The sequence below is a fragment of the Misgurnus anguillicaudatus genome, chromosome 21 (genome assembly GCF_027580225.2).
Source record: "Misgurnus anguillicaudatus chromosome 21, ASM2758022v2, whole genome shotgun sequence".
NCBI lineage: Eukaryota > Metazoa > Chordata > Actinopteri > Cypriniformes > Cobitidae > Misgurnus > Misgurnus anguillicaudatus.
Window position 1 is genome coordinate 3,201,472 of NC_073357.2, and position 13,797 is coordinate 3,215,268.

At 39.2% G+C, this 13,797-nt stretch overlaps 1 protein-coding gene across 1 annotated transcript; it reads left to right on the forward strand.

Moving 5' to 3' along the window:
- The first annotated feature begins 10,765 nt into the window (after positions 1-10,765).
- On the forward strand, positions 10,766-13,498 carry LOC129417518 (E3 ubiquitin/ISG15 ligase TRIM25). The gene is made up of 3 exons (XM_073859688.1): positions 10,766-10,835; positions 10,894-11,700; positions 11,776-13,498. Exons 1-3 carry the CDS (start codon positions 10,766-10,768, stop codon positions 11,808-11,810), a joined length of 912 nt encoding a protein of 303 aa, XP_073715789.1. The 3' UTR covers positions 11,811-13,498.
- Positions 13,499-13,797: the final 299 nt, after the last annotated feature.

A 13,797-nucleotide genomic window follows, 5' to 3' on the forward strand; every position in this document is an offset into this window, starting at 1 on the left:
CATTATTAAGGTATAATTCTGTTAAGGTTTCATGCAAAGGAAGTTAAATGAAGGCTTTTCAACCTAAAGTTTTTACAAATGTAAATGTTTGTTTATAGAATGTCCAGTATGGGTGTGAATTATGAAGTTTAGTTTTCACTGAGCTGTGTGTTTCTCTAGTTTTCTTGCTAATTAATTAGTTTGTTTAGTTAATATTAACACATTATCAGCACACTAAGGTTTTAAAAAATATCCGGCCCCTCAGCCTAAAATGGGGGTTCTTCATTTAAGGTTTTAACACGGTGCACACTAATGACATCTTGTGGTCAACATGTGATTGTTGTGTCTCTATGGATCCATTTATTTTCAATAATTTTAATAGTTTGTTGCCTGAAATAAATTACTTTGTAAGTGATTAGTGATGATGCGGTGCTTATAAGTATATATAATTATTATATTAAGATATTAAGGAACTCATTGAAAATCTCTCATAAATGACTTCCCAAGAAGAAGACACAGAACGCATTTAGTGATGTTAAGCCAACCCAGATTTATCTGTGTATTGATGCAAATGGAAATGAGAGATTTTGCCAGTATGTGTCAAAAATACATAAAAGACATTACTAAATAACACTTCAGTGCTAGACTAGACCAATATTTGCAAGCAAGATCTAACACAGTAGCAAACTCAGATGTGCTGGCAGACCTGAGAGATGGGAAAGCATTCAAAAACAAAAAAATTGTTACATGACTCACTATCATCATTATTCATAATCTTATATCAAGACTCATCTGAGGTTGCTAACCCTCTTGGATCTGAGAAGAAGAAACATAAGATTTTAGCTGTGTATATGACACTGTCAGAGATTGCGCCACACAACAGATCTTCAATTGATCAAATGCAGCTACAGTAGTCAGTGTTGTGTAGTGAGGAGGACTTCACATGTTTTGGTCAGGAGAAGATGTTTTCTGCTGCAGTGAGAGACTTGAAAGAAATGAAGGAAACAGGAATTGATGGTCCCTATGGAAACATTGTGAAGGAGACTTTGATCACTATAACTGGGGTCACACAGCATTGGAGGCTTTACTGAAAAATGTAAAAGCAAATATTTCTGCTTCATAGACAGGAATTCTTTTAAGCGATCACCCACAAAATCAGATCCTATTATATAAACGTTTTAAAAGTGTGTGTTTACCAGCCAGGTCGTGTTTGGGCCATGACCTGTTTGAGAATTTTTTTTTTCTGCTGATCTTTCTCTGTACATGAACTATTTGATGACAACTGAGAAACAATTCACTTATTGCCAGCTAAACAGAATAATATCAAACTTTCAATACAAAGGCAGAGATGCAACCAACAAACGATGCGAGGAAAGACCAGCTGGAGAAAAGCTTGGAGGTCATGCTGCTCAAAACTGGTCTCTTACTGTACGTCTCCTACCTGTAATGATTGGAGACAGGATGAAAACTTCAGTTGAAGATGACGTTTAGGCATTGTGTCTTAAACTGAGGGAGGTTGTTGATCTGATATGTGCACTCAATCGCCTCAATTAAATGTCATATCTTAAGATTCTCATTGAGGATTTCCTTCAACTAAGAAGCACTTTATTTCCAGGAGAACCGCTGCCATTACCTTGTCCACTTCCCTGAGCTCATCCTTTAGTTTGGTCCTCTTATTCGTTTATGGACGCTGCGCTTTGAAAGCAAGCACAGATATTTCAAGCAGTGTGTGAGAAAACTGCATAACTTTAAAAACTTCTGCAGAACTTTGACTAAAAGAAATCAGTAACAAGCATATTTACAAACTGGAAGTTTATTTCCTCCAATGCTTTAAATATGGGAAACAACAAAGTTTAATGATAATGTATAACAGATTGGCATTCAGAGTGCTTTCAGTTTCAGAGGCTTTTGTCATGAGGACACTCTTGAAACAGTATCTGTCACATATAAAGGCACACTGTATAAAAGAAACATGACTGTTTTAGTTTACCAAAATTACATGTGAACGTGGACAGTCTTGCAGATTAATATCCATTGACTATAATGGACTTTATTGATAGTGTGATACGGAGCGTGCTACCACAGCTAGACAGAGAGAAACTAGAAAGTGGTTGTTTATGAATTGTTTATGATTAACTGCTCACACCTGTCCAGTGCAGAAAACTTCTCCATTCCTTCAAATGTGGTAAGAAATTTGTTATACCTGCATTTTTTCTCATTCAGTTGCTTTAGATGAAAATGTAACATGTGTGTGTTTGTGTCTCTACCTGTATTAATTTCTATGCAGATTCAAGACAGTCACAATCAGCCACCTCTGCACTTGACTCCAAACTGCTGGCTGCTCCCCTGACCCCATTCAAAGATCATTTCCTGATATGATTACTGATAACAGCAGATGGTGGACATGTTTCAGGTGCCATGGAGCAAATGAGGCCCACTCTCAAAAGAGCTCTTGATGGTGAGAGACCGTGAGAGACATGATAAAAGTCATAGCTGATTCTGTAAGAGAACACTGTTTAAACCCAACACGCAAAGACTGCACAGTACTAGCACAAGCTATAATTGAGGAATATTCTGAAAGTTTTTTAGACTAAACTGAGGATGGAGATATAACTGGGTCTGGCTACTTCAGTTAACTAAATCAACTCAAGACAATAGTTTAGTATATCAATAAAGGCAATACACTCTCATGTCTGATAAAGCCCAGATGCTCGGAGGGATGTACTGATGATCAGCCTTCAACTTCCAGATGTGCAAGACTTAACAGTTATGGATGTATTAGTTGGCACCCACAGGAATACCCACAGCAGCATCTCTTGAAGATAAAGGAAATTAAATGTTGGATATATTGAGCAAATTAATTAATGACAATAACATATGTAAAGCAGTGAGAGGACATAAATGCAGATCCACCCCCAGCATTATGGATATAAGTAAAACGTGGCCTTTTCTCCTGTCTTGGCAGTTTTTATCAATCCAATCCTCATTGTGGTTGGTAAAGCTTTAATTAAATAAAAGTAGTCTTGGCATAGTGGGCAAAGCGAATAAAAGCAGGCCTCCTGTTGAAGTGCTGTTTTCCATATAAAGTGCCATTTAAAAGATGACATTAGCACCCTTTTCAGTTTCCCACAGGACAATAAATGAAAGTTTTAACAGAAATGACTGAATCATTGTTTTATGTTTGATTATTGCAGGAGACACTGTTTTGTTGGCAAATAAGTTGATGCTGTCTATAGAGGGCCATGTTGTGTAAGGAATAATTGACGACGGGCCATTGAATTATAAGAAAATAATGCACACCAAGGTGGTAATGCGGCACGACGCGAAGGTGTGCATTATTTTCAAATAATTCAAAGGACCGAAGTCAATTATTCCGCTTATACCACGGTTACCACAAACATTGCTCTAGTGCCTATTTTTAAGACATTTGAAAAGTTAGGTGTGCGGTTTACAGAAAAGTAATCAACACCCATAGAACATTTCTCAGCCAATCAGAATGCAGCATTCAACAGACCCGTGGTATAAAATACCACATTCACCTCCTATGCCAGATTTTACAACAGCCTTTGCTGTCTTGTTTTCTAATTTCATGTATTTAATATTGAATATCAAGTGGAAGCATTATTAGTGTTTGTTCAAAGGCATTGCTCACAACACATGCACACACTTTTGCTGCAAACTAATATAGGAGAAACATTATGTAGCATCGGGTCAATATTGAGAAGGCCAGAACTGATGGTTAAATGATTTTTATTGCTCTCCGTGTCATCAACCAACGTAAGAGCTGAGTAAAACAAATAAACCATGCTTTACATACATTTCAACCGTAACACAGCTCCTTACATTAGTTTTAATCCGTAAACATTAAGTTAAATTATACATTTCACAATAACATTCATCAAGTGGTTCGAATATATGTTTTATTAACTTTACAAACCTTGTTCCCCAATTGACCGAAGCTAAAACCTTGTAGTTTTCCGTGCCTTTTACGTTTTAACCGTGAACCCTTTAGACTTTCTTTCGTCTTTTTTCCGCCGTTCTTCCAAACTGAATTACGTCACTACATATCCGGTTTCTGGGGTTGCCAAAATAAAAGCTCAATATTGTAAACATGAAACATTATAGCATAACTATAATTAAAATGCATAAAAGTAATAATTAAAGTGCATAAATACTCTGTTGGCTTTTACACTCCCACCAAATTATTTGTCGTTACACAACTAAAACACAAATAATTTCTTCAAGTTACTTTACCAAAATATAGAAATAACCTTGTAAGCATATTACAACTTTAACTTTCAATACACTTAAGCATTGTAAATTTACTTTTCACAATCTTCTAACAGTAGAACTAACTTATGAACTGGGCATTCTACTACAGACATTTTGTTCACACGTTGACCCTTTTTGGTAAGATTCTTGTCTGCAAAGCCTACTTTGACCTTTCTGACAAGTCCATCTGTATCTTTTACAGTGTCCAATATCCTTCCAAGTTTCCACTGGGATCATGGTTGCATTTCATCTTTGTCCATTACTATGTCTCCTATTTACATGTTTTTTTTCTTTTAGGCTTGTGCCATTTTTGTCTGACCATTATGTTCTGCAGGTACTCTTTTTTCCACCTGCTCCAAAACTGTTCGAGCAAGTACTGTACTTGACGCCATCGCCTTTGTGCATACAAGTCCTCCTTAACACACTGTCCTGGGGGAGGCAGAGGGGTTGAGGTTTTCATATTTCTTGCTGGCCTCTTTTGCAAGACGAACCTCATCTCGCGTAGATGAGCAGAAGCTCTTTTGTATTCTTTCCTTGCTTGTTTGGTCAGGAACGGTCCAAAAACATCCATTCCACAATATGTGAAAGGCGGAGATTGTTCAAATTTTTCTGTGGGTAAGTCTCTCATTTTTTGTCCTTCCACAGGTCTCCTTTGTTTCCGACAAAACACACATTGACGTATGTAGGATGCAACCGTTTTACTCAACTTTGGAATCCAATAGCCATTGGATCGTATCTCGTTCATTGTGAAGCCCTTTCCTTGATGATTGACCCTATCGTGACAGTGAGCAATTATCAGTTTTGTGATGTGATGTTCTCTCGGTATGATTGTTGGATGTTTAAAAGAGCTGGGCAGCGATGAGTGCTGGACCCTTTCTCCCACCTTGAGCACATTGTCCTTGTCCAAAAAGACATCCAAGTTGTACATCTTGTTGTTCTTTGAAAGCTGTTTGCCTTTGCTTAATGTCTCTATTTCATTTTGGTATGCGTGTCTTTGCAGGTCTTTGATAATCACAGTCTCTGCGTTTTGTCTTTCAGTCACAGTTGTGAGTGTATTTGATTTGTCTTTGAGCAGGTATCGTCTGAGACGTGCGACTGCGCTGACTGCACGGGACCAGGATGAGAACTTCGTGAGCCGGACACTAAGGTTTGTATGTTCAACTGTTTCAGTGCTTAGTGACTGTACCTTTCTCACCTCTGGGTCTCCGACTGGAAGTACAACAGTCTCTTTTGTTGGAAGCTGTAAATTTTTTTCCCACAGGAAGGGAGGGCCTGTGAACCAATTAGATGAAAGCAGTTCATTTACAGATGTCCCCCTTGATGCTATGTCTGCTGGGTTTTCGCTGGTTTCAGCGAGTTGTCTGTGATCTGGCATTTGTGTTTTTTCTTTAAATGTTAATGGCATTTCAAAATGTCCATTTTCAGTCTGTTTTATGCCATGCTCGAGCTTCTGAAGGAATATTAAATCAACTTGTGACACAGTCCTTTCATTTCCGTCGGTCTCCTTGAAATCTCTTTCCAGAGCACGTATTGCATCTGCTGGAGTAGAAGGAGGAATTTCTTTAACAGTGACTCGGTGACAGAGGCTGCTCGCCATGTCTGTTTCGCAGTCTGGTGTCGAGTTGCCAATTATGCTCCATCCCAAATCAGTGTGAATGGCATAGGGCTCGTTTTCTTTGCCTAAGATTACTTGTTTTGGTGCAAGAGCTCTAGGACAACTATAACCTATGAGGAGACTTACTTCACAACTGAGCAGTGGAGGGATCTCGTCTACTATCGGCAGCAAGTGACTCCACTGTTTGGCTGTTTCACAGGTAGGTGTTCTCTGTTAGCAGGTATGTAATCCTTTGTGTATGCAGTGGGGAGCTTTATGACTGTGGCTGAGTTATAACCTCTTACTAAAAGATCAGACACCTTTCCACTGCTTACAACTGCATTTTTACCCATCATAGTAGTAAGTTTCAGCTTCACTGGACAAACATCTGCCTGCAGCTCATGCGTGACATCCTGATTGATGAAAACAGTGTCACTCTGTGTGTCCAGTAACGCATAGACCAGTTTTTCTTTGAGTGGGTTGGTGGTCGTCGAGAGCCACACTGGAACAATCATTGAAGTGCTGACTGACTGTTCAGATCTGGCAACGTTAAGTGACATGGCTGTTGCTGTTTCAGGTAAGTTACCTTGAGTTGAATTGATTGTGTTTACACGTGTTTCTCTTTGCAGACTGTTCCTGTAACTTTCATCATGAAGACACGTTGGGTGTCGCTTTGTACAAGTTTTACATGTGAGGCGGCGTTTGCAGTCCTTAGCGCTGTGTCCTTGTTTTAGACAACCATAACAAAGTCTATTGTCTTTCACATATTTACTTATGTTTTCTAGGGACATTTTCAAGAGGTCAGGGCACAGGTGAAGTTGATGGGTGCCTTGGCACATTGTGCATGGTGAGCCGTTAGGTATTTTTGTTATCATCTTTTTGTCATTTTGTACAGTTGTATTTGTGTTAAATACACTTGCCTTGTTTCCTTTGATTTCCTTTGTGTACCTTTTGTCGCTGTTTGTTTCAGTGTAGCGAAGTGCATGAATGGAGGTGACTGGATTGCAGGCGACTTCGGCTTCTAGCGAGAGGAAAGAGGCAAAAGCGCTAAAACTGGGAAACTCTTCGCCCTCCAATAAAGTCTTTGTTACCTGCCTGTTCCATCTTGCGTTTATCCAGTCTGGTAGTTTGTGCAACAGTTTTTGGTTCTCTTCGTTGTCATTGAGTATTTGTAGACCCTTTACGTGAGGCATCGCGAGTAAGCATGCATTTATGAAATCTGCAAATGCTCTCAGTCCATCAGCATCTCTAGGCTGAACTTTAGGCCAGTTTGCTAGCCTTTCTCTAAAAGCTTTCTGTATCACGAATGGCTGGCCGTACCTCTGATTCAATTTGTCCCAAGCGTCTTTGTATGCCTCCTCATCGTTTCGGAAAAAAAGTCCCTTCAAGGCATTTTCGAGCTGGGCCCGTTACATCTCTTTAAATAGTACAACTTATCTGCTGTTGAGATGCCCTGTTGCTCAATCAGTGATATGAACGTGGATTTCCATTCAATAAAGCTTAGTGATTCACCACTAAACACTGTTGGTTCTGGCGTGGGAAGTCTGTTCAGTTTAATGCTGTCCTGTACGGCTTGAGCTAGTTGAATGACATTAGGTGGAGTTGTCTGCGCAGGAGTGAAAGAAAGTGCTGATGTGGGCTGTTTGGGTATGAAGTATGGTTTCACCTGTTCACTTTTTATTGACTGTACATCATTCACCTGTGATAACTCTCTGTCATATGCTTCAAACCTAGCTCGAGCTGCCTTCACGTCCTTCTGTGCCTTTAAGCGTTCTAACTCAGATGTTTGAGCTGCCATTTGTTTCTTGTGCTCCTCTTCTAGAGCTTTTATCTTTTCCTGTTGTCTTAGTTCCTCTAGTACAGTCTCATATTCAGCCTCCTTTGCAGCTAGCTCAGCTGCTGCGGCGGCTCGTTGTGCTGTGAGCTGTGAAGCTGAGGACCGTTGGCTGGGATTTGATGCTGCGGTTGAGCCGTATATGGATTGGGCGTAATCGTGCTTTAAAAGTTCACGTAAACGAGTTCTTTCGCGCTCTGCATCAAATTCCTCATCAATACCACTTAATCTTTCCAAAATTATCCTAACAATGTCATGAGTTATTGCATCACATGCATCAATCTTCCTCCTTATGTCAGATGATGGTGCCATTTGGTTCCTTATTTCTGAGTATAACCTTAATACATCATCTCTCCTTTGCTCTGTTATATCTGCAAGTTCTGACATCTCCTTGTCTGTGATATCTGATTTTAACTTTTCTCTTGTTTCACGTACCTGTGTTTTCCATTGTTCATAAAGAGTTGTTAGTCTTTTTTCCCTTTTGCTCATTTCTTCCCTTTGATATGTAATCATCTTTTCCGTTTGTACTTTAACTCTTTCAGAACGTCTTGGTAATTCTGATATGCTTTGAGCTTTGTTTTGAAGCTCTGTTAAAATTTGTTCCTTGCATGTGATTGAATCTTTAATGTTTTGTCTATCCTCACTTTCAGCTTCAAGTGAGTTCTTTAAATCTTGAATTTCTTGTTGTAAACTTGTGATCTGTTCATTTACATCCATTTGACTTACTGAAGCAGCCTGTGATCCTTCCATTTTGAGTGCTTTTAGTTGAACTGTTGTATTTTCTGACCAACTTCTGCCACCTGCTGGACGTCGCGGGTATTGCCGTTGAATCTTGTAACTACGTCATGCAGGCTGTAGCGGTGGTCAAGCTCTTACTGTAGCATCGGGTCAATATTGAGAAGGCCAGAACTGATGGTTAAATGATTTTTATTGCTCTCCGTGTCATCAACCAACGTAAGAGCTGAGTAAAACAAATAAACCATGCTTTACATACATTTCAACCGTAACACAGCTCCTTACATTAGTTTCAATCCGTAAACATTAAGTTAAATTATACATTTCACAATAACATTCATCAAGTGGTTCGAATATATGTTTTATTAACTTTACAAACCTTGTTCCCCAATTGATCGAAGCTAAAACCTTGTAGTTTATCCGTGCCTTTTACGTTTTAACCGTGAACCCTTTAGACTTTCTTTCGTCTTTTTTCCGCCGTTCTTCCAAACTGAATTACGTCACTACACATCCGGTTTCTGAGGTTGCCAAAATAAAAGCTCAATATTGTAAACATAAAACATTATAGCATAACTATAATTAAAATGCATAAAAGTAATATTTAAAGTGCATAAATACTCTGTTGGCTTTTACACATTATGTGAAATGTTTTATTTTTATGAAGGCTTCAACTTAATTAAGCATTAAAAACAATTAATTAAAAAGTAATTTAAATGGAAAAAAACTTTTAATGTTTTAAGTGCCAAAAAAATATTAATTTATATCCTGAGAATAAAGCAAATAGATAGCAAAAGATGAGCATAAAAAGCCTGGTGTCATCAAGTAGAGGAAAACCTAAGAAGTCTGGCAAAAACCAGCGTTTCAGCATGCGTGTGCAGCACGCGCTTAACTTGACAAGACGCATAAAGCACATGGTTCACATGATGCGCGAAGCACATATTTTGAAATAAGAAACCACAAACGATGCCTAAAAAGAAGTCACCGATTGCTACTGCACGTAACTTACTGTAATTAAAAAAAGGCTCTGTTGTTGTTTTCTAGTTTTCTTTTTCAAACGTGTGCCATTTATTTTAAACTGTTGAATAAAAGCAATATCGCTCTCAATATTGCTCGAGTATTGCTCGTGTGATAGATTGTAGCTCTATATCATCACGGCTGTGATTTACTCCTCTATCGGCCTGCGGTCTCGTGCCTTTGGTCTAATCACAGACGGAGCTGCTATATGTTTTATTAACCACAAGATGGCGCTGTTTTCGACACCCTCTTTGAGGCTTCAGATCATGGTTTGAAACAGTAAGGGAAGTATCGGTGCTTCATTCGAGGCTTCATTTCCCCATCACTACCTTCGCTCACACCATTAGATACCGTTGTTGGGCCAATGGGTGGCTCTTTACAGCGTCATGCACTTTATCTTATTTCAAGTCTAGATCTCATTTTTAATCTGATTTTGTGTGCGCCCATATAACAGACATAAACAAACATAAATCCAAACCATAGAATCCACAAACAACGACTAAAAAAAGACAATTGAAACACAAGAGCAATATACACACATGAGTAAACAAGATAACAAGGCACACCTGTGAAACAATCAACATAAGGACCAATAAACAAAAGAACTACAAAGAACTACAGAGATGGATGGTAAAGACATAACTTCAAAATAAGAGCATGAGACAGAGAAATACAAGACATGACTCTGACACATATTAATCTGATGTGTCTTTAACCTGGGGAATAAATGGATCAATCTATAAATATAAAATTTTATACAACCTACATTGAAGCTGTATATAAACACACATCATACAGATCAGCTACATATATAAGAGGGAGGAGCTATGACATCAGCACAGGTGTGACAGTGAAAGTGAAACTAAACTGATGATCTACAGTCTTTATCTTTTTTACTCTTTATCTCTTCAAAAAAGAAGATTTTTGAGAGTTTTAAAGCCGGACATGAACACATCTGATACTCATTCACAGGTAACATGATGAAAATATATGAGAAATTTCTCTGAACAAGTTTCTAATGTTAGTGTTCTGGTTCAGTAGGGTTTATGTCTAACTAGAACACATTAGACAAAGTCTGATTAATTAACTAGTTAAACTAGTTGAACTATTTTAATCTACAGTAAAATTATAGTATGGTATTAGTAAATCATAAATCATATGTAAATGATAGTAAATCATAGTAAAGTAAATTAAAGTTTAGTGTTTGTTGTCACTGAGTAACACGACTCAAAGTGAACCAGGAAGTACAGTAAACTGAAGAGAGAAAAACCTAAACGCTGTAAAATGCGATTTGTGTTGTGATTGTTTTCTGAAAAGCTTTAAAGAAAAGACAAACAATGGCAGAATCTTCACCAACATCACCAAAACCAAGACGGACCAGAAGAGAGAGTATAGAGTTACCTCCATGTAAGCAAACAACACAAAGCACATTATTTATTATATGAAATCTTAACATTATCTTAAGATCAGAAACATAAACTGTCAGTGATAAATGTTGATGACTTCTCTCTGTGTTTTTCATCTCTGTCATCCTCCAGTGTTTCTCTGTCTGAAGAGCTTCAGTGTTGTATTTGTCTGGATGTGTTCAGTGATCCAGTCAGCACTCCATGTGGACACAACTTCTGCAGGATCTGTCTGAAACAGTGCTGGGACAACAGTCAGATCTACAGCTGTCCATACTGTAAAGAAACATTCAGTAAAAGACCAGAGCTCAAGATCAACACAACACTTAGAGAGGTCACACTGATCTTTAAAGAAAAGTTCAGTCTGAGAAGATCTGAAGTCCTCTGTGACGTCTGTGATGAAAGAAAACTGAAAGCCCTGAAGTCCTGCCTAACATGTCAGACATCTTACTGTAAAACTCATCTGGACCTTCATGAGAAAATTAATTTAAAGAAACACAAACTGCTGGATCCTGTGGAGAATATAAAGGACTATATATGTGAGAAACATGAGAGACCTCTGGAGCTCTTCTGTAGAGATGATCAGACATGTGTTTGTGTGTTTTGTACTGATGGAGATCACAAGAATCACAACACTGTTCCTCTAGAGGAGGAGAGTAAAGAGAAGAAGGTACGAGTTCATAACAACATTAATACATGCTTTATTCATCTGTTATACATATTCAAACAACATGATCTTTTGTCAGAAGATGATCAAATGTGTCTGTCTATAGACTCAACTGATGAAGACACAGACAGACATTCAGCAGATGATCCAGAAGAGAATCAAGAAGATTCAAGACATCAAACACTCAGCAGAACTCAGAAAAGTGAGTTGAAGATGTGAAATATTTGATGGATGATAAATAAAGGTTATGAATTGTAATGAAAAACTGATTTCTCAGAGAAGCAGAGAGCAGGAGAAAGCAGCGAGTGTTGAGGTCTTCAGTGATCTGATCAGATCCATTGAGAGATGTCAGACTGAGCTGCTGGAGATGATGGAGGAGGAACAGAAAGCAGCAGAGAAACAGGATGAAGATCTCATTAAAGATCTGGAGCAGGAGATCACTGAGCTGAAGTGGAGAGACAGTGAGCTGGAGAAGATCACACACAGTGAAGATCATCTTCATCTCATACAGGTCAATCTCTCTCTCTCTCTCTCTCTCTCTCTCTCTCTCTGGGAGTGAGTGGTCGGAGTCGGTTGTCGTGAGCGAGAGTTCCTCTCTGTTCGTTTTTTTCACTTTCTTTTTTTTTTTTTTACTTTATTATTTTTTTTCTGTTAGGTTATAGTTTATAGGCTTAGTGTGGAGACTAGTACTGACTTTGGTCAGCGGGTGGAATAATGGGGACGGAGGCGAGAGATTTCTCGCGTCTAACACCTAGGCATGGTTGTAAATGTATGCCTGATGCCCCGGTGTTGGTGGAAGATTGTTTGTTAGCTGTGAGTGTGGTGGTCGGTGGCGCCAATATCAGATCTGCCTCACGAATGAATAAGGCCATTGTTTTCTTTCTAAATGAGAGTGGAATGGTGGATGACCTGATTGAAAATGGATTAATAATTAAAGATCAGTTTGTGCCCGTATTGCCTTTGTCAAGCCCATCTAAGAAAGTTGTTCTTTCAAACGTACCTCCGTTTTTTCAAATGATAAACAAGAACAATTACTCCAGAGGTATGGCAAAATAGTAAGTCCAATCAAAATGATCCCGCTTGGATGTAAAAACCCAGAAATCAAGCATGTAATGTCTTTTTGGCGTCAGGTTTTTATGATCCTGAATTCTCAAAGTGATCCCTTAGACCTGTCAGTAAAATTAAGTATTGATGCCAAGGATTACACAATATTTATTAGCTCTGAATCCATGAGATGCTTTGTTTGCGGTGGTTATGGACACGTTATGCAAACTTGCCCGAATCAGGACAGGCCGGCGGGCCCTGAGGCGGCTCCAGCTGTAGATGCGGGGAGCAGCGAGGGGGCGAGAGGCGCGGATGTCGCTGCGGCCGCTGTGGAGTTACAACCCCAGCCAGCCGGAGTGATTTCTGCGCCGGTTGACTCGCCCGAGGTGAGACCGGTGCTGGCTACCTCCAATGATGGCCCGATGGAGCCTGATGAGGAGGCGGCCGGGCCGAGTCATTTGCCCGTTGTCCCGCAGGCAGATACGGGGCCGGGACAGGTGCACTTGCAGGCTGTGTCTGAAACTGATTCGCTATCGCAGCTTGATAAATCTGCCGATGACTCGTTTATTCGGAGTCAGGATGATTTGTCATCTCAAGAACCTGTACTGGATTTGAAGGTGCAGGCGGAAGATTCCGAAAATGAGTATTATGAGGATATTGACGTTCCTGAAAATGACGCGATGGACTCTGAGCCTACCTCTGGCGGTAAGACGAAACTCTATTCTGTTCAAGAAATTAATAACTTTCTTGATATTACAAAGGGAGTTCGCAAACCCAAAATTGAGACATACTTTCCAGATTTAAAATTGTTTTTGCTGTCTTGCAAATTGGCTATGAGAAAAGCTACCTTTGATGAGCTTGACAAACCCAAATGTTACCGTCTTAAGAAGCTTCTTAGTAATGTTAGAAGTATTTTGAGTGTACATGGTAAAAAATGAATATGGCTTGCAAGTGCACTTTTAAAGCGTTATTTCTGAGTTTTTCCTTAACCTTTTTTATGGCACCTTTGAGATTGAGTTCTTTGAACATTAATGGGTGTCGTGATGCAGTGAAAAGGACTAGTCTTTTTGATTATATCACTTTAAAAAATGCCAGTGTGGTTTTTTTGCAAGAAACGCACACATATATTAACAATCAGACGCAGTGGCTGAGTGAATGGAAGGGTCAGGCTGTTTTGAGTCATGGCACCAGTCTGAGTGCAGGGGTTGCTGTTCTGCTGGCACCCGAATATAAAGAGCAACCTGTTACTATTTTT

Coding starts and splice junctions, on each gene's coding strand:
- LOC129417518 (XM_073859688.1), top strand. CDS start 10,766: ATGGCAGAATCTTCACCAACATCACCAAAACCAAGACGGACCAGAAGA. Junction 10,836..10,893: donor GAGTATAGAGTTACCTCCAT/GTAAGCAAACAA, acceptor CATTATCTTAAG/ATCAGAAACATAAACTGTCA. Junction 11,701..11,775: donor ACTCAGCAGAACTCAGAAAA/GTGAGTTGAAGA, acceptor CTGATTTCTCAG/AGAAGCAGAGAGCAGGAGAA.